Here is a 27069-nt window from a genome sequence, read left to right on the forward strand (position 1 = left end):
TAGGGGAAGCTGGGGAAAAGGCTCACTGCAGAAGAAGAATTTTAGCACACATGAAAGAAGCCAGCTGCTTTCCTATTTATGTCCTTTCCAACTGTTTCAGAGGGTGGAGGAGGGAGCCTACAGTTTCCAAGACAGAAAGTCTCTTCCCAAATCCATGCAGCTCACCTTACTGACTAAGTGAAAGCCCCTAGTCAAACGGGAGCCACAGGAAGCCACTGCTACTACACTGTCCAAGAATAAATCAGAAGCTTTTAATAGCAAAAAGTTAAAAATACAGCAGCACATCTTTAAAAATAAAATATCCCAACACCGCGACAAAGTAAAGTCTGAAAAAGAGCTGGCTGCTCTTTAATCGCTGGTGGACAAGCAAAGTAAAATGCTCAAAAAGACCCTTTAAATAGTGGAGGTGTGGCGTGGTAAAGATAGCCTGGCGGGCCGCCTACACTGCCAACTAAGCCCATTTCTCGACAACTTCTTAAGACTTCAAGTGCAGGCCGGGGATTTAGCTCAGTGGTTCTGCCGCCTGCCTCAAAAGCGCAAGGTCTCGAGTTCGATCCCTGACACCCCACCCCCACCCCCCAAAAAAGACTTCAAGTGCATTTTTCTAAGAATGAGCATGTTCGGATCAATACTTAGTGGAGGCTACAGTCCCAAGACTAAATTAGAAACAGCTTATCAAGAGCCAGCAGGAGTTATGAAGATGAAATGAGTTGCTATGTGCAGAAGGGAGCTTGGTGCTGGCCCAAAGTAAGCACTTAATAAACAGCACCGTTCTTTTTAGTGTCATTATTATTCTCTATTCTTTTCTAGCTTTCTGTTCCAGCCATCCCCCCTCTGTGTATACTGGGTGGGAAGAACAGGATGTTGGAATAAAGTGTGTTGTCTTCACATAGTGGCACCCAGAAGGATATAAGAAGGAAACCTTTGATGCCCAAGGGTTCCAGAAGGTTCTTGCTGGTGAGTACCACCTTTCATGACAACAGAAAGCGGCATGTGAGGAAACCCCAGCCAGGCATGCCCTGTCCCTGTCCCTATGGCGCCCTGTACCTTCTTGGTCCTCCTGTGGTAGGCGAAGGCGATGTCCTGTCTCTGTGGATTGCTGCGGTTGGTCAGAATGTTGACGATGGTGACTTCATCCACACCTATGGAAACACAAGGTGGGAACAGTCACTTGGCTGCATTTTTTTTTTTTTTTTTGGGTACTGGGGATTGAACTCCGGACCTTCTGCTTTCAAAGCAGGTGGCGGAACCACTGAGCTAAATGCCTGGCCCAACTTGGCTGCATCTTCTAGGGCTCTGGGCTGTTGCAGAAAGCTTTAAGCAGAACTTTACACACTGAAATTTATATACTGTTTTCCAAACGAAAATACTAGGACGCCAAGGTTTATTCTCTGTTTTGTCAGCACACCCTACCCAACATGAACACCCTCTCTTCATTTTGCTCCTGAGACCCTCGAACCTCAAGCCTAAATAGACTTTTAAAACATTTTTATTTTAAAAACTGTTTGACTGGTAAATTGGTTTCTGAAATCAACAGTAGGAGGTGCGTTTGTGGGGCTTTGACAGTCACCCAGAGCAACGAAGATTTAAGAGGATTTTAAATGAAGGTCTCCAAATTGCCATTTAACTGGGGATTTAATAGACAGCAACTGCAAAATGAATTAATAGAGACAATTATTTATATTTATTGCAGGATTATGCCTATATAAGCAGCTAGGTATAATTTCTATAATTATAGAAACTGTCGTGACAAATGAGTCAGGTTTAATGTGGCAGGTTTAATGTGGTTTAATAGCATAATTGATTAATATAATCATACTTATTGAAGAGTAAATTGTTTTGTAAGGAAAAATAAACGTTCCACTGCTTTCAATCTTCAATAGGCAATTTTAATAATCAATTTTATAACTTTATTAAAAAGAGTAAGTTTTTTAATCTAAATTAAATCGAAATTGGGAGTTTTGATGTGCCACCAAAATACTTTAGTACCTATTTTAATTGGAACATGTGTATTTACAAAGATAAGCAATGCCTTGTGGTATCTGAAAGTTTCCAATTTTATATCGGAAATACTCCTAATATGTCATTTAACTGAAGAAAGCACAATTTTAAGGATTCCAAATGTGAAAGGTGTCTCTCCCAACTGATTAAGAACTTTGTTTAATAAAAGGAAGTCTTTGGCATAAGTGAGTAGCTAATTCTGAGGTACCGAGCAGAGTCTCCAAGCCCGCAAGGTCACTCGCCAACTGCAAACAGCTCAGCCCAATGGAAATCAGGGGACAGAAAAGCCGGAACTGTGATGTTTGGAGGAAAAGACAAGCAATAGACTGACAGAGGAGGTATCCTGACCTCTCAAGTGTGGTAGAAAGATCAAAAACCACAAGGGAAGAATTTCTGAGCACAGAAATAAAATTCTACCATATGTACAGTGTCTGCCAAAAAAATATATACACACTTCAGGAAGACAAAAATAGTATTTTTTTTTAACAGATGGTGTTACCCTTGTATTGGGGACCCTAGAGGATGTCATATATCGCAGAAAACCCACAGTACTGCCGGCCTTTAGAGAAGAAATTGAAAATGACTGTGCAGCAATCTCAATGACCAAGGTTACCCAGGCAGCAGTTCACTGTACTAATAAATGTCTGGAAGCTAAAGGCCACCACTCTGAGCACCTTTTGTAATTGGAGAGGCCATGTCTCAGTGAATTTAGTACTAAAATATTTATATGAGTTTTTCTTTCCCTGAAGTGCAGATACTTTTTTTGACAGACTCTGTTAGACTCACTTCAAAATGAGTTCATACCAACATAGTGGCTACCTTCACCAAAGCATCTATGACTTTAGCTCTGACTTTTAGAGCAGGCAATATAAACACAGAAACCCAACTGCTATATATTAGAGTCAGATTCAAAGACACTTGTTTTCACCCTTGAAAATAATGTTGAAAAATAAAAGGAGAGGAAAAAATATCCAATAAGAGTCTAATTAAATGTTCTTTTGTCCACATAATGGTACCATGCAATCATTTTAAATGATGGCCTAGAAGTATTCATTGACATGGAAAATTATTTGCAAAATATTTGGGATTTGGGGGATGGGACCAAGACTTCCAGTTGCCACTACAGATACTACAGAATAAACCTTAATTCCTATTTTGTTTCATTTAGGTATGGGCAGGATAGACATAATTAATAATTCATTAAAATTGCACGGGACTTGAGTGGGCCAGTGTGTGTACACAAGCACACCCTACCTACATGTGTTCTCTCTCATTCTTACTCTCTTTCCAAACTTCTATGGTTCAAGCGGGCGTAGTAGCACATGCCTGTAATCCCAGCACTTGGGAGGCTGAGGCAGGAGAATCAATATGAGTTCAAGGCCAGCCTGAGCTACTTAGCCTGAACTACATAGGAAGACCCTGTCTCAAAAAAAAAAAAAGGCTCTAAATTTATAGTAGGAAAACCATTAACTTATTAACATATTTTTGCCTTGATGACCCAATTCTGAAAAAGCTGACAAATAACAAAATACAATTCAGTCCTCAACTAATATTTTCACCCACCCATGAAAAAGTATTCCCTTGGCAACAAATGCAAAGTGTGAATTTATGCCAGAATGTGGTCCTTGGCCGACTGTCCCCGAAATTCCCTGGAGCATTTATTAAAAATATAGCCCCAGTTGTTCCGCCGGCTGCCTCAAAAGCACAAGGACCCAAGTTTGATCCCCGGTACCAGAAAAACAAACAAACAAACAAACAAGGGGCCCGGGATTTAGCTCAGTTGTTCCTCCGCCTACCTTGCAAACACAAGGTCCTGAGTTCGATTCCTGGTACCAAAAAAAACATAGCCCCAGTTTGGGCATGGTGACACAGGCCTGTGAGCTCAGCACTCTTCGAGACTGAGGCAGGAGGATTGCATTTGCAGCCCAGCCTGGGCCACTTAGTGACTTAGTGAGACCCTCCCTTAAAATAAACAATAAAGGGAGAGAGGATATAGTTCAGTATGAAGGCCCTGGGGTTAATCCCCAGTACCAGAAAGGAAAAAAAAACCCCATAGTCCCCTGGGCTCCACCTGAACTCTACACTCATGCAGCAGAGTCACTGTCAACCCGGAGCAAGGACGTTCGAATGGCTTTGTAGGGACATAGTTCCAGACACTCAGGAGATGCCGCTCTGGGTGGATCCTGAGTTTTCATTTTCCAGGGCTTTGGGAAGGGCCTGCTGGGCAGAAGAACCTAGGGTCTAAAAGCATCTGTACACATTGGGCACAGGTTTAAAGAAGAAACAACCTTGAACAAGGCTTCCTCTTCTGTCCTTTTCTGTCCCTGTCCTCCTGGGTGATCACACAGTAGTATTCTAAGCAAGGGCTCCCCCCAGGGACGGGGATGTACACAGGGTCCCACCGAGGGTGGCTGAGAGCAGGGTGAATCCCATGACCCAGGCTGACTTCTTCAATTTCACAAAGACTAACAGAAGTTCAGGTTTCCCAAGACTGGCAAGGAGCCAAAACACAAATGTACAGATTTGGCTTCTGGTGGGAAAGAGCATGAAGCAGTTTTTAAGCATCTCCTGCTGGAGTGAAAACAGTCAGCTCATCTAATCAGCTGACTGCAACAATATTTTTGACACTTTGGTCAGAGGCACCTGAAAGGGCATTGCTGCTCTAAACACCAGGCAACTTTTGCTAAGTGGGTGCTTCGGGGAGGCCTCATAGACAGCAAGGCCAGAGCATCGAACTGTCCACTGTATTTTCAAGCATTAAGAAGACTTGAAATCTACAGTGACCGCTGAGTTCAAACCACACAATGTGCCTCCTGCAGTCTCCTCTCCTCACTGTAGGTAGAAAGCCCAAGTCAGCTCCACAGCCGGGCATCCCATGGAAACTGTGCGTCTTTATTGTCCATGGCAGGGAACCAGCAGCTTGGGAGCCGGATGCTGACTCACAGCCACCCAGACATACACCGACTGCACAAAGCAAATGGGTTTCATTTGTGTTAAGATGAAGGGCTTGGGAGGCCCTGGGGCGGGGGTGGCCTGGATGGAAAGCACAGGGAAACTGCCTGGCTCCGCTGCTTATCTAGATCACAGGAAACCATGGCTCAGGTTGCTGGCCACATTGGCATTGAAGCTTGGACAGGACCACAGATCTGGGGGTGAGCACAGGGACGCATCCTATTTGTTATAATAATAGCAGCCTTTTACTGAGCTCCTACTACACGGCAGGCTTTTCATCAGGTGCTTCGTGAGGGCTATCTGGTCATTTTTATTATAATCAAGAGAGGTGGGTGTTGCTGTCATCTTCATTGTACAAAAAACCAAGGCTCCAAAGGCAGAGTCCCACTCCAGGTCACAGGAGCAAGTCCGCAGCAAGACAGAGGCTCAGGGCCCGGAGGCACACCATGCCAGCCCTGGTCTCGCTGGCCCCTGGACCCATTCTCTGGGGTGCGCCGCCTGCCTTGCCTCACCACTTCCTACGAACCTAGGCACAGACTCTGTAGGATTTATGCTTACATACAGACCTTGCTCCAGGTTAAAGATAACCCCAAACATGGTTCACTGCCCTGTGGGACATTAACAGTCCTGTATCAAGCCAACATCTTATTCCAACATTCTTTCCTGGGTGCCTGTAAAATTCCAATCTCCCAAATCTCCCTATAAACTAGCCTTACCTTAATGAATTAATATTTGGCACACGTTCATCTTGTATTTATATGAGTCATGATTGCACCTTTGAATTGAAACTTGGGACACTTTTTCGCCTGACACCCTCCATCTAGCTCCTAGCAAGGCCTTGGAATGGTCGAGTGTCCAGAGCTAAGCTTACGATTCAGTACATAGGAGGGCACTCACGGTTAGTGGGCAGCAGGTAATTGTGGACCATCCAGGAACAACAGTGAGTGATGGGTGCAAGGTTGGCAAGCAAAGATGGGGTGCTCTGGTAAGCACAGGGGACCCAGACCTATGAGATCTTGGGGTGCATGGTTCACTTCAATGCCCACCTTTCTCACCCCATAAAACAGACACTGTGATAATTTATACCACCTGGTGCAGAAGACTGACTGGCTGAGGGGAACGCTGGGGAACATGCTGCTGGCTTCTCTCAGCGTGTCTGCACAGACCACTCCCCCCACCCCGTCTCCCTTTAATTTTGTCTATGAAACCACAGGGCACAAAGAAGGGGGGCACTTTGGCCATCAGCACATTTGAGAGTAGTGGTCCTGTTACAGGGTAAACTCTGGCAACTTCTGGGGAGACAGGAGAGAAAATATACTGCACAGAATGGCACTGGGGAACTCGGAAGAAAGCCTGGCATAGCTAAGTGCTCAAGAAGTCTGGGTCCAGAAATCAAGTTTCTTTTATTCCCATTCTGCTCTGATCTCACCTCAGCTCTGAACCTCAGAAAGGACTTATGGCCTCATCTATTTGGTAATTTTACAGGATATGTAAATAATCTACAACCCTGTCTGCCTTCCACACGTTAAGTATGATTGTGAAATGGTCTAAAGGACCAGCAGGAAAACACAAAATAGGAGACTGAAATCAAATCAAATTATAAACAAAGGAACACATAGAAAATGCACATAACAGCCTGTATGTACATGCAGCACATGCCTGTAATCCCAGCACTCAAGAGACTGAGGCAGGAGGACCACAAGTTCAAGGCCAGTCTGGACTACATAGTGAGACCCTGCCTCGATCAAGCAACCAATCAATCAGCCATGCTATTCCATCCACCCCATGAGACAGGAAAGAAAAGTTCTGAACAGATCCAAGAGAAACCAGTCTGCCCCACCCCTGCCCGTAACTCAGTACTTAGCATTGCTGACACCAGATAAGAATCTGGTTCTGTCCTGGTCCCTGGGTAAACTGGTATTTGGATTTCCTCCAGGAAAAGAGGTAATATTTTCTACAAGGAAGGAAAGGCCAGGAAGGGGCAGGCGATGACAGTGATGTCCATGATGAGAAAGGGACCAGGGAGCCCTCCCAGTGTGTGCCACGGCCACCTGGCTGGGGCTGAGCACCTACACGGCTACACGAATCCATTCCAAAGAATCCTGTGCTTGCAGAGAACAGACGCTGCGACTCAGCATAGGCCTCGAAAGTGGAGAAAGGGTAAACTAAGGACAGCCTTGGCCACAGGAAGCCCGGGTCTCTGCGGCACCTCAGGGACAAGGAGAGGCACTGGGCAGCGCTAGTCCTGAGGCCTTTCTGGCAGACAGGACCTTCACCCTGGCAGGCTCTTCCAGGTTTGGCTCCTTGCACCCCACTTTTATGGGCAAGAACCTCCTCTTCCCTGCCTCCTGCATGAAAATGTACCCCTATTCCGGGCTCCACTGATTAAATGTGTCTGCAGGCGCACGTGAAACCAAAATACCTGTTGTTGGGGGGCACGGTGACACACCTAAGATCCCAGCTAACCCCCAGCTATCCTGGAGGCCAAGGCAGGAGGATCACAAGTTCAAGGCCAGCCTGGACAATTTAGCAAGAGCATGTCTCAAAACAAAAAATCTAAAGGGCTGGAGAGGCAGCACAGTGCTTCCACTCCAGGTTGAATTCCCAGTACAGGGAGAAAAAGAGAAACAGTGGGATAGGATGTTAGGGTCCGGGCCATGCTGGAAACCTTAAGCAGTTCCATTTGAGAAGTAGAAGAAAGAAGTGCAGAAGTGGGCTGTAGTTTTCCTGCAATAGCTGTTCTTATGAGAAGTGGGAAATCGCCTGCTTTCACTCTCCCCTTCCCGAGAATACAAAAGCTGCTAAAATTGAAGTCAGTGGTGATGGCAGAACCACCCCTTCCAGAGAAACTAAAGCTCTTCCCGTTCATCGGCACTCACGCTGACTCTGGGGTTGCGCTGCCGCTAATTACAGCCTATTTTATGGACTCTAGATTTGTCCTTTTCCAATTTAGCTGACTTTCCTTCCTAGTTATTTGGACCCATATGGTAAACCATTCACAGCTGTGTTGTACACGCCACTGTATATATTTAACCCAAGGCCAATCTAGACCGAGAGACTCCTGCAGATTAAATCTCAGAAATCTCTTGTTAATTAAGCATATTACTACTTTGGCATGGCTTAACTCGGTTGCTCACTAGACCTAAATTAACATAAGTGGCTGCAGGGACTACCTCAGGCCAGAGCACGCACAAAGCGGCCACTGTGAGGCCCGGATATCGTTCTGGACACCCCCACCAGACAAGGGACAGGGCCATGAGAGAGAGAGAACCAAATGGCATTAGCGACTACAGAGCCAAGCTCACCAGGGGACTCTTACCCCTTCTGGATGCCATCCAGTTGCTGGAACAATCCTCTGTGTGCTACAGTACCTACCTGTGGGCCCTCTGACTGCTATCTGGGTTTAAAGTTTTACCTTCTCGCAGTCTCATGGGCCCAAGCATTAAAAAAGGTTAATGAAAGAAAGTCCTTGCCCTTAAGCAGAGACAAATCCAGAAGTAAACAGTCTGACAGTGCAGTGTAATAGGAGCTGTATGGGAGGAGGAAAGGTAGGAGGAGAAGTCAGGGGAGGGACGAGAGCCTGCAGAAGGGCCACACCTGAGTGGGGCCAGGTTTGGGGCATGGAAGAGAGGGACAGAGCCAGAGGGCGAAGCTAGAGAGAAAATCTGCAAGGTGTAGCTCAGACAGGTGCGACCAGACAGGACAGGGAGGCCCGAGCTCCTAGGGACCTCATCACCAATTCGGTGGCATCACCCCAGATCTCTGCCCCCACGGTGGGTGCTGAATAGCACTGGGTTCACTAACTCACCCACCTCTCCTTCCCACCACAGAGAAACAGGGACAGCAGGGCGCCAGAGGGAGCCCCCACCCTGCACTCCGCAGGGGTACACACACCTTATCTGGCAGGGGAGGCCGTGGACACTACCCATGGGTCTTTGCCCTGTGTCTGTGTGAGCCTTTGCCTTTCCCCTTTGCTGTCTCGGATATCAAGGAAAGACTAGCACCTGATAAGAGTGCTGGGTGGGACCGGCCCGGGTATGGGAGGAGCACCTTAGTGACACCCAGATCACAAGGGACCTCAGTTATCCGGAAACAGTCAGGGCCAAGGAGGAGGGGTCAGAATGGTGGTTCCCTTCCCACTGGCCAGTTCGTTCTGCTTTTAAGTTCCCTGCCTTTCACTATAGGTCAATCCAGGGAACTTGGAAAATACAGAACATACTGAAAGCATAAGAAAGGCCAAAATCAATTATCCACCCATAATTCTATACCTCTATTACCAATGCCCCCCCCTTTTTGGGGGTTTTTTGTTTTTTGGGTTTTTTTGGTACCAGGGATTGAACTCGGGTCCTTACGCTTGCGCAGGTTTTTTTGGTTTTTTGAAACAGGGTCTCACGTCTCACTCCGTAGTTCAGGCTGGCCTTGAATACACTATGGAGCCCTGGCTGGCCTTGAACTCACAGTGATCCTCCTGCCTCAGCCCTCCAAGTGCTGGAATTACAGTGTGTACTGCCACACCCGGCTCATAAACAAGTTTTCATATCAACTTGATATTCTTCAGACATCCTGAAGTGACTTACTTAGCACTCCTCAACTGAATGATATATCCAGGTTTTCATTGTCACGGACAGGCTGATATTAACATGCAACAGTACACTGAGCTCTTATGGATACGATATTCTTTCTTTCCAAGCATTTCCTAAAAGGATTTAAGTTTACTTTTAACTGACAATATTGAAATTAATCTGAATGACCAATGGACATAACTCCAGAAAAGTTACTCTCTAAAATCACTGGGCATCAAATATAAGTAAATAAAAAGTGGTCCTAAGTGAAAAACGCTGAACATTAAGGATGGAAAAAAAGCAAGAGCCAGGGGACCTAACTAATGCTGTGTGACAAATGTGAAGCTATCAGATGACCACAGGATCGCAGCTAGGCAACATTTTTCCTGCCTGGAAATAGTTCAAGGCTCAGAGAATAATTCTGATCCCAACAGCTGGGTGCCACATGTGGTGCCTGAGAGCCCATGCGTGGAGCCCGGAGCCAGGCAGAGCTGAGTTCAAATCCCAGCAGGAGCCGGGGGCAGTAGACACGGGGCACATCAGCCCTGGGCTGCATCACCCACAAAGTGGCCAGGTGGGATATTCCATCAGCGGTGGTTCTGAAGTTCACCTAAGCCGACTCTCCCGAAGTGCTGGGTGAGAATCACAATGTGTCAGCTACTTCTGACCAAACCGGAATGCAGGAATCCCAAGGTCCCCCACCAGACTTCTGCCTGGGAACTACAGTATTTTTCTACTCACTCAGAAAGGGCCTGAAGGTATTTTTATTAACAAGAGAGCTTCTGTAATGATCGCAGTTCATTTGTGCAATCTTTACATTCCAGTGATCCAAAAGCTCTCAGGATGGGTGAAAACATCCTTTGTCTCAGCCCGTCAAAGGTACCATCTCTGTCAAATGAGTCAACTGCTAAGCTCTGAAGTCATTTGCCAAGGGCACTGGGACACGAGTACCCAGGCACACCCGCTAGTGAAGGAGGGCAAGTTTTAGGCATGTGGTTCCTGTGTCTCTATGGCTTTTCCTTCTTGTCTTATGCCACTGGGGATTTTCACAAAGTTTCCCAGGCTGCACTCAAACTTTTGATCCTCCTGTTTCAGCCTCCCAGAGCGCTGGGATTACAGGCGTGTCCCTCCTAGAAGCCTGGCTTCTGCCTGTTTCAATTTCAAGCACTGTCTACCAAGTGCTTCCTATTTCACAATAACTGTGTGATGTGGGCTCCTTAGCTCCACTCTGCTGGTGAGGAAACGGAGAGTCAGAGAGCCCTTGGAGTTGGATCATTAGCCAGTGGAGAGCCAGCATGTGAATAATCCAGGATTACTCCTCTGACTAGAACTAACTGTAGTGAGACAGCCCTTTAGATTTTAGGCTTACGTTCTGATTATGACTTCTGACAAGAATTCATTTAAAAAGCACCAAAATCCAAGGGTGGTGGTGCATGCCTGCAATCCCAGCACTCAGGAGGCTGAGACAGGAGGATCCAAGTCTGAGCCCAACCTGGGCTATCCAGCAAGACCTTATCTCAAAATAGAAATAAAGTAAGCTAAGGATGTGGCTTAGTGGTAGAGTAACCATGGGTTCAATCCCTAGCACAAGACAAGTAAAGTAAAATCTCCAAAAAAGAAGACTTCTTACAGGTCTAACAAGAATCCTTCACAACATCCCCCCTGTAGCAGAGCTGCCAGCCACTGGGAGGTGGCCCATGTGTCTCCTGGAAAGTAAGGCTGCTTAGGGTTCTGTTAGAACCATGGGGTGTAGGTGGATTTGCCTACTCTCCTTCCTGTCTCATGGTGGAAGGAAGTGCTTTGTCCAAAAGAAGAAACTGGGGAACCCTGAGAATGACCATAGCAATGGTCGATTTCAGGGAATCGGGGTGTGGGGCAACCCGAAGGTTGCTTCACTAACACAAGCCAAAAGGGCTGCGCATCTGCAAGACATGATGACCCCAACAAGTTCCTGTCCGACCCCATTCAATTAAATGCTGTATTTGCTTTTATGTGTCCTGGCCGCCTCCCACTCATCCAGAACTGGAAGAAAGCTCGTGGTCAGACAGTCCTTCCGATCTGGGCTGCAGGCTCGAGGATGAGTGCAGGAGTGTCCCTTCAGGGCTAAAGGGGGCCCGGATCATTCCCACCCGACAGTGGCCTAAGAGCAAAGCCAAAAGAGAGCAGCCGCCTAGGTCTGGCTCCACGCCCTTAAAGGCCCACGGGACCTCAAACAACCAAAGCAGAGGGGTTTGCTAGAGGACAGAGAGGACCCACAGAGTCCTTGGGGGGGAGAGGAGGATGCTTCATGTCACTCACCTTTGGTCTTGATGGCCGTCTCGATGTTCAGGGCATCCCGCTCGGCGTCAAAGTTGGTGTAGGCTTTGACAGATCCATATGCACTTGAGGGTGTCGAGTGCTGAGGTCGAAACACAAACACTCTCAAAAACACACACACGAACATCGCTCGCTCCATATCAGTTCCCAAAGCGGATTCTCTGTTTCTGTTAGCAACCCGAACCATTCTTACTCCAGGAACCCAGGTAAGTCAGTATTAACCATGGTGCTGTCTGCATTTGTACTTCTGCTCCTACTTTTAGTTGAGAGCACGAAACTGGTGACTGCCAAGCTGGGGACCTGAGGCCAGCATTTATTCAGGAAGGTTGTGATCACTGATCTAGCAACAATTCAAAAGAAGCTGAAATGCGAAAATCCCTGAATGACTAGTATGTTTTGCCTAGTTTTTGTTACAGGCATATGAATGTCCCCTGGGCCCAAACTACTGAGCTCTCAAATCTTTAAAGAGCAAATGTAAATCACAGCTACTTGGAGGCTGAGACAGGAAGATCTGGAGTTCCAGAGCAGCCTGAGAAACTCAGCAAGACTCCCATCGAGAGAGAGAGAGAGAGAGAGAGAGAGAGAGAGAGAGAGAGAGAGAGAGAGAGAGAGAGAGAGAGAGAGAGAGAGAGGGAGGGAGGGGGAGACAGAGGCAGAGAAAGAGAGAGAGAGGAAGCAAATGTAAAGTGCTTACATGTTTGTCTCTATCAGGTAAGCAGAGGAAATCCTGCTCCATCCCCTACTCTGGCCACCACAGTGGCACCAAGGTGTCTGGGGAGACAACCCACGTCCGCTTTGATTGGCCAAGCTCCAGCTTCCCACTCTCCTTTGCTCTTCTACTACCTTCTTCAACTCTGTCCGTTCCACCTACCACTCTGCCTAGCGCTTTGATCACATTGTCAAGCCGTCCCCTCTTCCTTTTCTGAGCCTATCAAAGCCCCTGACTCTTCCTAGGTTGATAGATGAGAGCTCTGTCCACCCACCCACCTCACTGCAGTGAGGACGGCTTCCCTATCAGTTCTCCTCTCCAGGGATTCAAGCTGCCTCTGGGTCCCTAATCCCTGCATCCTGTCCCAAGGGAAGGGTAGACACTGGGGCTTTGGCTGGCTGATGGCAGCAAAGCCGTCCCCACAGTCCCATCCTGCAATGCCCCCAGCGCCACCTGTGCCATCCACAGCCCATGTCAAGTGACAGCAGCGCCTGGCTCAGCTTTTGTAAGGAGTAGCCCCACCTACCCCTCCTTTAGGCCCCACACCCATCCAGCCCAGCACCCGCACCATCCAGTTTATAATTTTTGTTGCTGTTGTTTTGAGACAGGGTCTCACTATGTAGTCCAGATTGGCCTCCAATGCACTGCATAGCCCATGCTGGGCTTGAACTTGTGATCCTCCTGCCTCGGCCTCCCAAGCACTGGGATCACAGGTGTGCGCCACCACACCCAGCCCACCATTCCACTTTACAGCCACGAGGTTACATGGGAGGCAACCAAGATGCCAGTCTCTCAAAGGTCCCCCAGGATATGGCAGGAATCTAAGCTCCAGGGTTAGATACACATTTCCAAATGCATTGGCCAAATGACAAACCTGGTAAACACTTACAATCTTGCAAGAGAAATGGATTACCAAAGCATGTTTAATCTAATTTCACTACTTAAACTTTCCAGAAGAATAACTCAATGGAAATGGAACAACCATTCAGGGAAATACAAAACCGAAGTGCTGTTGTGAAATATGTACTGTATTTACTATGGTGGCTACAAAATGTGGGCGGAAACCTAAGGAAAAATATTTTCCTATTTATTAACAGGGCTGTCAGTTACTAATTTACCAAGGTGGTAAGTCTAGCCTCAAGCCACAAACGGGGCTTTATCAGGTATATCACTGTATCCCAAAACAAGAATAATTTGGTAAAAGTTTTATGTTAGTTTACAGTATCTGTAGAAACAATTAAATGAACAATTAGACCTTTTAGCTACAAAATGCACTCATCAAAAAATTAAGTTACTGGGGCCGGGGATTTAGCTTAGTGGTTTCGCCTCCTGTTGCACAAGCCAAAGGACCAGAGTTCGATCCCCAGTACAAAAAAAAAAAAAAAATTACGTTACCACTGCAAGTTCAAAGCCAGCCTGGGCTATATAACAAGACCCTGTTTCCCAAAAAAATTAAGTTACTGGGCCAAAAGTGATCTTTTCTGCCCTTAAAATGTTGGGGATCAGTGACATTTTCGTATGATTTCCATCTCTCAACTCGGAGAAACATATCATACTGAAGTAGAGAAACTCTCAGAGGGACCTAATAGCTCTCATGTAACTCATACTAAAAACAATCTAAAGATCAAATCCATTACAGAAACAAATCACCTAACTCCTGCATGCATCCAGGCCTCAACATGCAGCTTATATCATTGCCAATAACAGACAGCACAAGTTCCCAGAAGAAGAAAGACTTTAAAATGCAAAAATAAACCCTGTTAGACAGGCTTTATCTCCAAACCAGCAGGGCTTGCTCTGACCCATTCATCTGAGCATTTTGACAGCAATAGGCAGAGACAACATAGAGGATGTTGTACCATGTGACCCACGTTCTTGTCAGTTCCTTTGAGGGATTCTTTGAAGTTTCACCTGAATGAGAGTGTATTTTGAAATGTCTACAGGATATGGCTTATAAACTATGTCAATGCTGAGTTTTTGTAGGAGCTATTTCTGCCAAGAAGGCCTGGAAGACACATGGTCCTTATTAGACATTTCTATATTCATAATGTATATTCCACTTGATTCTGAAAGTAGCTGCAATTGTTTATATATAGCTTTAAAACTGTTAATTATGAAAGAAAGAAGCAGACGTTCCAGGTTCACATATTTCCTGTGAAAGATAAATTGAATTCTGAGCTCCCTGACAGCCAAACCAAAACATGATGAATTATAGTAATTTCATTAAAAAAGAAAGAAAGAAGAAACATCCTGGCTTTTTTGGAGAAAAGCTTTGCCAGGTGCTAAATTTTAAAAAGAAAGGTGTAGGTTCTTGTCTGGAATAACTTCCTGGACATTGTAGAAGTCTAGAAGATGCAGAACCATTTTTTGATACAGTTGAAGCATATGATAAACACAAATAAAATTACAAGCATGACATAAAAATATCACATATTATCATAACGATGATTACCACTGAAATGATAAATATGGCAGAATGTAATTCTAGTTATCCTGGTTTCTCTAACTCTGTCCAATTTTAATGTGATACCAAAGATTTTAGTGCTGTAACATTTTTTTCAAATTGAACTCCAACAGCTACAGTAATGGGGAAGAGGAGGGACCCAATAATGCTGGAAATTGGGGTCCACTTTCCTTAGATATGCAGGGAAACAGCACAACTGGGCAGAGATTCCCAATCTTCAAAAATTACAAAGTGAAAAATGTTATACTTACATCACCCTCCAAGCTGAGCTTGCATAGAATTTCATGAACAGTGGACATTTTGAACGAAGCTGAAAAAAAAAGTACAACAAAAAGTCTTTATAAAGAGGTTTTCCTTTCCTCCAAAGCAGAGATTCATTATACTAATTTCTACTTCTTGGACCATTTCATCTGAGGATATGAGAGCAGTTTTTTGGAATAGATTCCCATCTAATGCTTGGGAAAATGAAAACTGAGCAGTGATTTTCCTTAGGTTTGGGATGGGCTACTACACTAGCCAGTCCTAGGGCCAGGGATTTAGCTCAGTGGTTCTGCTGCCTGCCTCGTAAGCGCAAGGTCCTGAGTTGGATCCCCATACCAAAAAACAAAAAAACAAAAAACAAAACTAGGGCCGGGGATTTAGCTCAGTGGTTCCTCCGCCTGCCTCACAATCGCAAGGTCCTGAGTTCAATCCCCATACCAAAAAACAAAACTAAACTAGACAGTCCTGCTGTGAACAAACAGAACCTGGAGAGACTTATCTGTGAGTGAAAAAACAAAAGGCCCCGGAGGCTAATACAACTTGGTCAGAAGGATAGAGTTGAGTCTTCTAACTTCTCAGAGTGGTAAGTTTGTCAAACTTGTCATGACTTCCGCATATCTCACAAGTAATTTAACATATGGAGAAAGGCCTGAGAACCACAGGTGTGAACTGAAATCAACAGCATTTTCATGCAGCCCATTCCTAAGCGGACCCCTGTATTATTAGGTCCATAATTGTTTCCTGAGTCCAATGATGCTAAGAAAGTACAGAACTGTTTATGAGAAAGACAATGTTTTTTCTCATATTGACTCATCCCATAGAGAACGGAACGTCTTGTATTTAAGATTCAAAAATGGTAGAAATGAAGTCCTCTTCTCCCAGCCAATACATTTACTTCCTTGGCCAGTGTCCCCACAGCCTGATAAATTGCCTTTCCAGCACTGCTTAGTTTTCAGAACTGCCACCCCAAATGCCAGTAAGTGTACTTCAATTGAGACAAGATAGGTCATTCTGCATAATCACCCCAAAACTAACCAAACAGGGCAGAGGAGTATACTGAAAGAGTCAGGAACAACATTTAAATGACAGAAACTCCTGCTGAGGTTTCTTTTTGCTTAATATTCTCTGATTGGGTGGGGATTTAGCTCAGTGGTTTTACCGACTGCTGCGCAAGTGCAAGGACCTGAGTTCGAGCCCCGGTACCAAAAAAAAAGTTCTCTGATCAAGGAAATGGTTGTATGGAAATTCACCTTCCTATTTTCTCCAAATTATTTTCTTAGTCTAAACATGTTCATAGTACTGATTTGGAGAGTATTTGACATGGACATTTGCCAGTTTATTTTATTTTATTTATTCATTTATTTTTGAGATGGCATCTCGCTCGCTATGTAAGTCAGGGTGGTCTTAAACTCACAATGTAGTAGCTCAGATGGACTCAAACTCATGGCGATCTTCCTGCCTTAGCCTCCTGAGTGCTGGGATCACAGGCATACACTACCATGCCCAGTAAGACATCTGCTAATTTGTACGAGCATTTTATACTAAGCAGATTCTGGACCCTGTACAGGTTGGGACATGAGGAGATATAAGAGAAGATCCACCTTTAGTTGTGGTTATACATGTATTTCTGGAAGATTTTTATCCCGACTTCTCTCCTCTCTTCTTGATATTCACATCTGTTTTGTTTTTTTTTGTTGTTGTTGTTGTTTTTTGTAATGCTAGGAATTAAACCCAGGGCCTCACTCATGTTAGGCAAGTGCCCTAGCACTGTGCTACATCTCCAGCCCTCTTTGAATTTTACTTTGAGACAAAGTCCATCTAAATTGCGTAGGCTGGCCTCAAGCTTGAGATTCTTTCAAATTGCCAGGATTACAGGCATGTGCCGCCGCACCTGGTTCACAGGAGTGTTTTAAAGCAGGCAAAAAGGAAGTCGATCAAAGCCATTCCAATTGGCCCACACCCACAACTCTTGGGCTGTTCCTCTCCTCTTGCCAATATGTCCTGCTCAAGAGTTATCATTCTGTATGGTAAAAATCTTGCTCTATAAGTAAGCTACAGATCACCCAGAAAATGAAATATTCAGTGCTAAAAAGAAATGAACTATCAAATCCTGAGAAAACATAGAGGGACTTTAAGCAAAAAAGCCAATTGGGAAAGACTACATACTGAATGATTCCAACTGCATAATGTTTCAGAAGAAGCAAAACTATGGAGACAGTAACAAGACCAGTGGTTGCCAAGGTTTGGGGAGAGGGAGGGATGAGTAGATGGAGTATGGGGGAATTTTAGGCAGTTAATTTATTCCATGTGATAGTATAATGATGGATACATGTCATTATACATTAGTCACAATCCAAAGAATGCACAACACTAAGAGTGAACCTTAATAAAACTACGGACTTGGGGTGATGGTGACATTTGAATACAGATCCACTGATTCTATCATACATTCCCCCGGTGTCAAATGCCCATAGGCAGAAGGCTGTGAGTTGGGGATCGGGTAGAGAGGACAGGGTGCTCCCTGTACTTTCTGCTCAGTTTTGCTGTGAACCTCTAACTGCCTAACAAATAAGTCTATTTTTAAAAATGTCTTGTCCTATAACTCAGCTGTCCACTGCACCAGCCACCAGCCCCATGTGGCCAGCAGGCATCTGAAATGTGGCCAGGCCAAACTGAGATGTGCTCTAAATACAAAGGACATACAGATTTTCAAGATGGAATACGGAAAATCTTTCATTTGTAGTTTTTATACTGATTATATATTATAACTATGACATGTTGGATATGGTACAATAAATAAAATATTTTATTTAAAGCTAATTTCACCTATTTCTTTTTTTTATGTTCGCAACTGCATCTGCAGCTCACATTCTAGGTTCATTGAGCGGTGGTGGTCCACAGGATCTTACAGAGCAGGACTCGATCTCATTCCAAAAGCTGGTGTAGTAACCAGGTCTGTTCAAGCCTAAGTGTGAGATTTCTTGGCAAGACAGAAAGTCTCCCTTAATAAGGTAAGAAATCTTCGATTTCAACTTGGGCCCAGAAATACCCAGGAGGCCACATCAGTTACTTTCAGCCTGAACATTACCAAAGCAGACATCAGCTGCTTTGCAGAATTCTAGTCCTACGGTAAACAACTAAGAAAATGCCCAAAACAGAAACAAAACAGGGGAGCAGAGCAAGTCAGAGTTGTTTCCGGGTAGATTAAACTGCCTTCGAAGATGAGCATGTGCACCCAGCCTGCCCTTCCTCTACTCCTGAGCAAAGGAGCCTGGCCCACATTGCTTCCTGCCTCTTCCGAAAACATGTACTCCCTGCTCCTGTCTATAGCAAACTGGTTCTTGTTTCCTCTCTCACCGCCTTACTCCCACCACGTGCTTTTTAATGCAAGTCTACGTGTCCCTCAAGTCTGCACTGCTCTGGCATCTACTCCAACAGGGTAGTGACAGCCCCATTCCACATAGCTCTCCCCTGCTGTTCAAGGGCACAAGCAATGTTTTCTTTCAGTGTTGGAACCCAGGGACCTGGCCATGTTCTACCACTGAGCTACACCCCCGGCCCCAGGAGCATACTTCAAGTGCCCTCCACGTGACCAGTGCTCAAACTGCAAGCTCCTGGGTATGACTCCCAGCAGGAAGGGGTGTGTCTTGTCTCATTGCTCGTACTAAGTCCCCCTCACACACACACACAAACTTAAGAGTCAGTGGTGGTGAACCTATGGCACATGTGCTGCAGTGGGCACTCGGAGCCCTCTGTCGGCACGCAAGCCAAGTCACAACAGCATGGTGCCCTAGCAGTGGAGCTTTCGGGTTTAATTGCACTGTTGACACTTTGTGATAAATAAGTGGGGTTTTGGTTGCAGTTTGGCCACTCTGTTTCTAAAAGGTTCACCATCACTGCTCTCTCTAGTTGCTAAATAAACTTTAGAAAACTGTGTTGCTGTTTTGTATGAGGAGCAATTATATCACTTATAATCATTCTGTATAAAAAACAACGTGAGGATAACCACAAAGTCACAGTGACTACAGAGCAGTACCCAGGAAGCTTACTAATACTCCCTGCTCATGCTTGTATGCATGTAAATATTGTGAATTTCATGAGATTTAACACAAACACATTTTCACCTGGCAAAGAAAATACGGCCTTGGCTTCTTCCCTTTCTCAACCCCCCTGGCAATGGAGAAACAGTTGGGTGTGCCATTCCCAAGGTTAAAACATTAGTTTAATGCAGTCCCTTTGACTACTGAGAATGTCTTGGCTTCAGTAATGCAGGTTACACATACTGGTGATTTTCAAGTAGTCAATCTGCAAACCCATAAATAAACACACGCTGGGCCTGTCTGTCCTACATTTAGATCTACGAGAGACACCTCCAGAACTGTGGAATACAGCCCCTGCCCCTCTGGGAGACACTAAACAGGCCAGCCCAGGGTCACCAGCGAATGGGAGGCACTCGACCCGGCCTGGGCCAGTGCCCTTTAGACCCTGCTACTGCAGCCCTTCTTTCCTGAAGATTAAGACCCAGAGAGAGAAAGACAGGTAGATCAGAGGGTTAACAGAGAGACCAGCACAGGGCTCAACACAGAGTCCCGGATGCCAAGGCTGGGAGCCTGACTTACCAGGGAGGATCCAGCCAGGACATGTGGGAAGCCCTGGGGAGGTGGGAAGGGCAGAGACCCCAGGGTGGTGGAGAAAGAGAGGCCAGATATGAAATGGAACCGAGTCCGATGTGGTAACCTAAGAAGTGTCTGAATCGTGCAGTTAAGCGTGGTTTCGGCAGTCCTGGAGCCCTGAGCGGCAGCGTGGCTGTGACGCCATATTTACCTTTACTTGGACTCCAAAAACATTAGCTCTGGAGCCTGGATTTTCCAGCCAACAAAATCCCTCTGCCTTTAGTGTGCCCATTCTTTTGAGGATTAAAAATGACATCTACCCGCTTTCAGAGACAATTGTACTCTGCTAGCTCCTCATCCTCTCCTCGGAGGCTAACTTCTCCCCAGAAGCCAGAAACAGCAGCCTGCCCATCTGTTCTTAACACTTCGACCTCACCCGGGCGGCCAACCGGTTTCAACTTGCAAAGGAGAGAGAGATTATCAGGCAGTTTGATCTGTTGATGAGCACCTCAGCCTTCGTTCCCAGGGACAGATGGGTACCTGCCAGCCTCGTTAGAGCGGGGCTTGGTCAGGGAAACTGAATCTGTTTAGGAAAATAAAATAGAGAGGAACAGGGAGCGGTACTGAAAGAGCCACACCCACCTCGCGCGGTTCTGAAATCCTCTATTACGGGGTGGGGGTGGGGAAAGACTGGCTGGGCTCCACCCTACCGAAGGGAACCATTTCCTCTGTCCTTGCAAGGATTAGCAAAGGAGACTGTTAATACCTGACTTGCAAAGATCTTAGGGTACCAAGCTAGGCTGTCATGAAATTTTGGGGGTTTTTGAAAAGTAAATCACTTACAACTCAAATACTGTTTAAAGTTGGGTTTGTCCTTTTTAAAAATGAAAAAGATACTATAAATTTTTTTGTATTCCTCCAAAATCAGAGTTACCACAGAAAAAGTACAAGGGAAATAGTTTTAGCTTCTCTGCCAAATAGGAAGGCAAAACAAGTCTGAAGCGAATAACAATAGAAACAACAAAACAGCAAACCTAGAAAAAAGTCAACAGTGAAAACAAGTTTCACTGAACTGAATAAGAAGAGGCAACTTCAGAAAGCCCAGATATCAATTCACACACACACACACACACACACACACACACACACAGGCGGTCACACACGTAGCGCCGGGGCTGGTGTGCGGGGAGGAGACACACCCACCCACTGGCTACCGAAACTGGAGTGTTGTGGAGTTACCACAACACAGACCCCTAACAACCACGATGAATCAATCAGAGAGCGGATGACACAAAGGAGGGTTTTAAGCCAAAACGAGTGGGGGTGGGAGGCTGGAGCGCTGGGCTTCCCCAGCAAAGCCCTCTCTGTACTGCCCTGGGCCCTGCAGTCTGCGCTGGGATTCCAAGCCAAAAATAATACTTGAATGAGGGAGAGGAGAGTTCCCATTGTACTCCACCCTAAATCGGCCCCTCTAAATCATCTTTATTTAACAGAACCTTCTTGAAAGCACATTCTTTTCTCCGTGGTTTTATGGTCCTGATTAAAGCCTGAGTCATAGGGCCCAGTCATTCCCCAGAATCCCTGGAATTCCGCCCAGTGGCCTTGACCAGATGGAGCAGGGGCCCAACAGGGCCTGCTCTAGCTTGTCCCTCTCACTGCCTGATCTAAATCAATATTTGTTTGCTGCCTACAGCCTCAGGTGGCTTCTTGCTCTGTCCAGAGCCTCTCTCTGCCAGTCTCCTGAGACAGGGTTTGGAGTGGGCCGAAAGAGACAGGCAGGAACCATGATGTCACTTGGCATGAAGCACTTTCAGAGTTGGGAAATACAGTCCTGCACGTCTACACTTCAACTGAAGTGTCTTATGGCCTATATCTTGTGCTTTCAACAGGGCCCGGCTGCCCACAGGAACGTCTACCTCCAGATTCAAGATCTTCTACACTCTGGATTTACCTGTGTTTCCTTGGACACCTGCACACACACACACACACACACACACACAGCCTGCACAGAAATCAGAGTAGACTGTTAACTCTCCTTCAAACATGCTCAGCCCCGCCCTGCCAAATCACCCAGTTCCCTCCACCAAGAATGCTCTATCAGCTGACATCCAAATGGGACTTTTGGATACAGAAAATCTTAGCTAATGTCACCTTTCTTACACAGCCTCCTTGCTCTATGCCCTGCTTTGTGTCAGTGAAACACAGAGTTGCGTGTGTAAGCCCACAATGTCCTCCCACAGGGCCTCTAACTTACTCCTGCCTCCTGACTTACAGGTCCGGGCACAGTGACTGGCACACAGTGGGCATTCAGTTGCATCCTGAGATGGTTTACACATACTGGGTCTTTCCATTTTAGAAGGCTTAATTTTTTTTTCTTCTTTTGCAACATACCTTCCTCCCTCCATTTCCTTTCTCCCTCAGATTCAACCTTTTAAGTGGAAAGATGGTTCCACGAATTTCTAGCAGGAGGCTTCGATTCCTTAATTCCCAGCCTCTGTCCACCTTTGCAAAGCCTGGCAGATAGCTCAGGAATGGCGTCCTTCTACCACAGTGAGTGGCAGGCAGCCCCACCCCAGCTCACCCTGACTTTTGTCCGGTCAGGGCTGCCTGGGTCCCAGCCCTGCCAGAGGACAATGCAGGAACATAACCACATCTGCAGGCACAAAGTAACCAAGAGGCAGCAAGGAGGTAGGACGAACACCTGGCCCCAGGACTCTGATTTCCACCGAGCTCTGAGTGTGCAGTCTGGGTGTGGTATGGAGGCAAAGTGTGTGGACAAATGGTTCTGTGTCAGGGCCACTCCCTGGATTCACAGCACTCCACACAATGCCTGGGAGTAGAACACAGACCACTTGGGTGTGATGAGCTTATTTCCCAACAAAACTTGGCTCAGATGCCTTAAAAACTTCTGGGTGGGGCCAGGAGTTTAGCTCAGTGGTTCTGCCGCCTGCCTCCCAAGCACAAGGACCGGAGTTCGATCCCTGGTACCAAAAAAAAAAAACTTCTGGGTGTATCCTAAAAGGAGATTTGGAGGCAGTCTCAGCGCAAGCACCCAGAATCACAAGCAACATCTCCTAGCTCCTAAATGATGACCTGTCCCCTCCACAAAGTTAGAGGAGCACTTGGGCTGGGGATTTAGCTCAGTGGCTCTGCTGCCTGCCTTGCAAGCTCAAGGACCCAAGTTTGATCCCCGGTACCAAAAAAAAAAAAAAAAAAAAAAAAGTTAGAGGAGCACTGTCACTGGCAACGGGAGAAGGAAAAATGCCCCCAGACAGTGAATGGGCGGAAAGAATTTTTTTAAAGGACTGGAATTTCCTCTGGTGTGGCCTCCAACGAGAATGGGTGTGGCATCAGGGGAAGAGAAGGAGGACGATTCCCAAGTGCAAAAGAAGAGGAACATCCAATTCTCACTTAATTCTAACAATCAAATCTGAAAGGCAGGTTAAGCCCCTAGACTTTAAACAATGCATCCCCAGAGAAGAGCTGAATGCAAGGGTCAGGACTGTGGGTTAACAGGGACAATGAGCCCCATCAACTGTGGAAATGAACAATAATTTCTAAAAATATAAAATTTCAAATCCAAGTATTAACTATACAATTGACTTATTTTGCCTCTTTCTGTCCCCGTTAGATTTAAGGTCTAAAGAACAGGGATTGTGTGTGTGTGTGCGCGTGTGTGTGAGTGTGTGGCGGGGGGGTGTCCGTTTCTTCTGTGCTAAACCACAGTGTTATTGTATATTTTATGGGGCCACTGGATGTCTAAAAAGAGTCCACTAGGGCCTGGGACTCCTTTTGTGACATGCCCACCCTCCCTTAATTAAAAAAGGCTTCAGGGGTCCCTCAGCCACTGCACAAGCAGGTTGAGAACAAAGGCCCCTCCCAATGCCCACCTGTGCAGAAAGAACCTACAGCCTTCAAAATCAATAGCAATTACAGAAGAGTACCCACCTGCCAGGAAAACCACTGAAATCAGAAATTATCCCGGAAACTAATGGCTGAGGCCACAGGCCTAATGTCAATCAATAGAGTACTTTAAGAGCTCAAACACAGAATGTTAAATACTGAGGCTCCAGTCCAAGGGTGAGTTCTGTATCCAAGCCAGTTATTTCCCCAGGCTCTATCACAGGCAAGCCACCAAATCTTAAACTTCCGGCTTTAAAAATTTGCATAGATGGGCACATCCTCCCACTGCAGATGCAAAAGATGCTCTGGGATAAACCCTTGAGACTTCTAGATGATGGATGGGCTTAGAAGGAGAGAAGAAACTGCTAAGCAGGAAATGTTTGACACCTTGGGCACAGATCTCTCTCCAGCCCCAGTGGCAGTGATTATCTCCCTTCATGATGCCTAATTACTATATTATTTACTGCTCCTTGCTGCCATAGCCTCAAACTCTATAAACAGGTCCCTTTAGGTGAAAGAGGTTTCAATTCTGATCTTTTTTATAAGACATAACTCTGTCTGGCAGAGGATTTCAGGACCACCAACCCTTCCTAACTTCATACTGATTCAATCAGCTCGTGTCCAGCTGGGTGTGGTCTCTACACTGGCCCCGAGCAGAGCAGAGCTAGGAGGCTGTGCTGTGTCAGGGAAATGGATCTGGGGAGGGGGAGGAGGAGAAAAGGAAATAGAGCTCAGACAAAGACACGATTTCTCAATTAAAATATTTTAATCAAGACCATCCTCAAAACTAACAACCAGAAAAATGTTTCAGTGATTTCTTCTTCCTACCCACCCAGCACTCCCACCTCTTCCAAGAAATGAGGCCCCACTCTGAGACCATACAGTTCAGCAAGTTTTTTCTGGGCTAGCCCCTGGGATCCTAAGCACCTTCTACGGCACTGCTTGCGTGGGAGAGTTCATTTCGCATTCCAAATCCTATGGCCAAGAGCCACCAGTAAGAGCCTTTTGGCCTCATGTATGGCACTTCGTGTACTTTACATAGTTTTGAATGAACGTGTGATTTGCAATCTTCAGTAATCACCGTATTTGGGTGGCAGTAAAAATGGGCATCGGAAACCACCTTCCTAGATAGGGAAACGGGGAACCCAGGCCCTGCACCAGGGGCCACGCCCGTTTCTGCACCCCAGGTTTGACTCACTGTCGCACCGAAGTCGCAGTGTCCGGCCACCCTCCTCACAGGGCCGCGGGGGACGCTTCCTTTCCGGGGTGGATGAGTGCACCCCAATGGGAGTCTCTACAGAAGTTATGCCCCAAATTGCACAAGGAGTAACTCGACGCCCTCGGGGGCGACTTTACCCAGGCCCAGGGCGGAGGCTCTGGGCGGATGCAGGGAGACTGACGCCCAGGACTGCGGCTCCGGGCCACACCCTGCGCCCCGCAGCGCCCCGCTGCGCCCCGCGTCTGCAGCGCCGCCCTCGGCTCAGGCCCGCAGGCCTCGGCCTGCTTCCCGCGAGGACCTCAGGGGCGCACGACCCCGGCCTCTGCCCCGCACCCCAGCTCCTCGACGTCCCCCGAACGCCTGGCCTCGGACCCCACCCGCCCGCAGACCCCGGGCCCGATGGGCGCCCCCGCCAGGCCCCGCCTTGGCCACCGCGCTGCGCCCCGCTTACCTGGGCCGCGCTGATTGCTGCGAGCGTCCCGGAGGCCGAGCAGCGCGGCCGGCCAGGGTGGGGCTTTTATACCCACCACTCCTCCCGCCCCGGCCAGGCCCGCCCCGCCCCGCCCAGCCGCGCGCTCCCACCGGGTCCCTGAGTCACCGCCCCGGCCCGCGGGCACCGCGCCCTGCTGCGCCCCGCCCGCCTCCCGGAGCCCCAGTCAGGGCTGATTCCTCTTCCGAGTGCCACGTCGAGTTCCCAGCCTGGGCTGGGCTGAAGACGGGAGTAGGACTTCAGTAGACTCTGGCTTGCTTAAGTCACTTGAACATTTATCAAAAGGGGGAGTGAGGCGTCGACGTCATGGAGGAAAATTTGTTTCAAGAAATACGTCTGGATTCCCTGAGCTGGGGGCTGCTGGCTCTGAACGCACATTTAGTTGAACCCTTGGTCTCCAGCAGGAGCAGCGCAAGGAGATGACTCAGGGAGGCCCCCCGGACCCGGGGTTGGGGCAGGAGGAGAAGCCAGGAGCCAGAATGCGCCCCAAAGGCGCCGGAGGCGCCCTGGTCTCCTCCTGGAGGCAGCTGTGCCCCGCGTCTCTGCGCCTCCCCACCTCCACGGCCCCGCGAGTCGGGCAGCCCAGGGCTCAGAACCCGGCTTCCAACAAAGAACTTTCTTCGCTTCCCTCCTTCGGGACTGCCCGGGTTTTCCCGCATCCGCTCAGCCAGCGCACAGGCTCAGTTTTCCTGGGTCTTGCTTTCTTAACCTGCCCTGCGGCCAAGTCATTGCAACATGTTGGCCAACACGTACTGGTGTGTGTGGCCTGTGAGTAAATACTGCATCCAGACTCGGGTCAGCAAACACCTTCGCCAGGAATCCCGGAGACCTTTCCCCTGGTCTTCGAAGGCCTGCTTTTCTGCGACCCAGTGCTGCGGGTCGCATCTCCCGTGCCTTTTGACATCGGGTTTTCCTTTCCACTCCTGGGAATCCAAGAAGGACAGCAAGACCTTCCAGGCTGCGCACACTGTCCCCCAGAAGTGCGCAGCAAAATCTACCACAATTGAGGTCTCAACATCCAGCTGCGCCACTGGGAATAATATGTAACGGGGACAAACAGAAAACAAAGCAACTCGTGATACCATTTCTGAGTTACATATGTAGCTCTCCAACTTGACTAAAGATGGGAACAATGTGTCTATTGGGTGTCATTTGGGGACATAGGAGAAACTCAGACTGAGAGTAGCAGCAGCCCACCTCCCCACTGCAGCTCAGGCCAGGTTCCCCGGGTCCCCTACTCCTACTCGTGGTGTAGGAGGCTCTGGACAGAAGATAACATTTAATTCAAATCATGTGGAGTACAGATAAGCCAGCAAATATGCCAAAGAATTTTTTCCTTATTATAAGCATCTGGCAAATCCAAACTAACTCAGATCTGTGCAATTGTGAGGCTTTGCTTCATGGTAAGCTGATGTTATCAGGAAAGTGTGCAGTGGTTGGAAGTCATGGTTTGCAATTTCTGAGGAATGTGAGGCCAGTTCTGCCAACTTTAGTCTTTGTCTAAAAGTCCTTTTTCTTTCCTTTCTCCCCACCCCCTTCTCTTTCTCCCTTCTCCTCCTTCCACTGTGATTGTGCAGAA

At 47.1% G+C, this 27069-nt stretch overlaps 1 protein-coding gene across 1 annotated transcript in view; it reads right to left on the reverse strand.

Moving 5' to 3' along the window:
• Anxa2 (annexin A2) overlaps positions 1–25555 on the reverse strand; it is a 38633-nt gene extending 13078 nt beyond the window's left edge. Inside the window, exons 1-4 of the mRNA XM_004855718.3 lie at positions 25452–25555; positions 15256–15314; positions 11814–11913; positions 1048–1142 (exon numbers count right to left, since the gene is read on the reverse strand). Coding sequence (XP_004855775.2) covers positions 1048–1142; positions 11814–11913; positions 15256–15303 — 243 coding nt within the window. The 5' untranslated portion in view covers positions 15304–15314; positions 25452–25555. The remainder of the gene's footprint in view (positions 1–1047; positions 1143–11813; positions 11914–15255; positions 15315–25451) is intronic.
• Between the last annotated feature and the right edge of the window lie 1514 nt (positions 25556–27069).

Source organism: Heterocephalus glaber, unplaced genomic scaffold (genome assembly GCF_053883595.1).
Source record: "Heterocephalus glaber isolate CG9 unplaced genomic scaffold, H.glaber_assembly_v1.0 deba00001689, whole genome shotgun sequence".
Lineage (NCBI taxonomy): Eukaryota > Metazoa > Chordata > Mammalia > Rodentia > Bathyergidae > Heterocephalus > Heterocephalus glaber.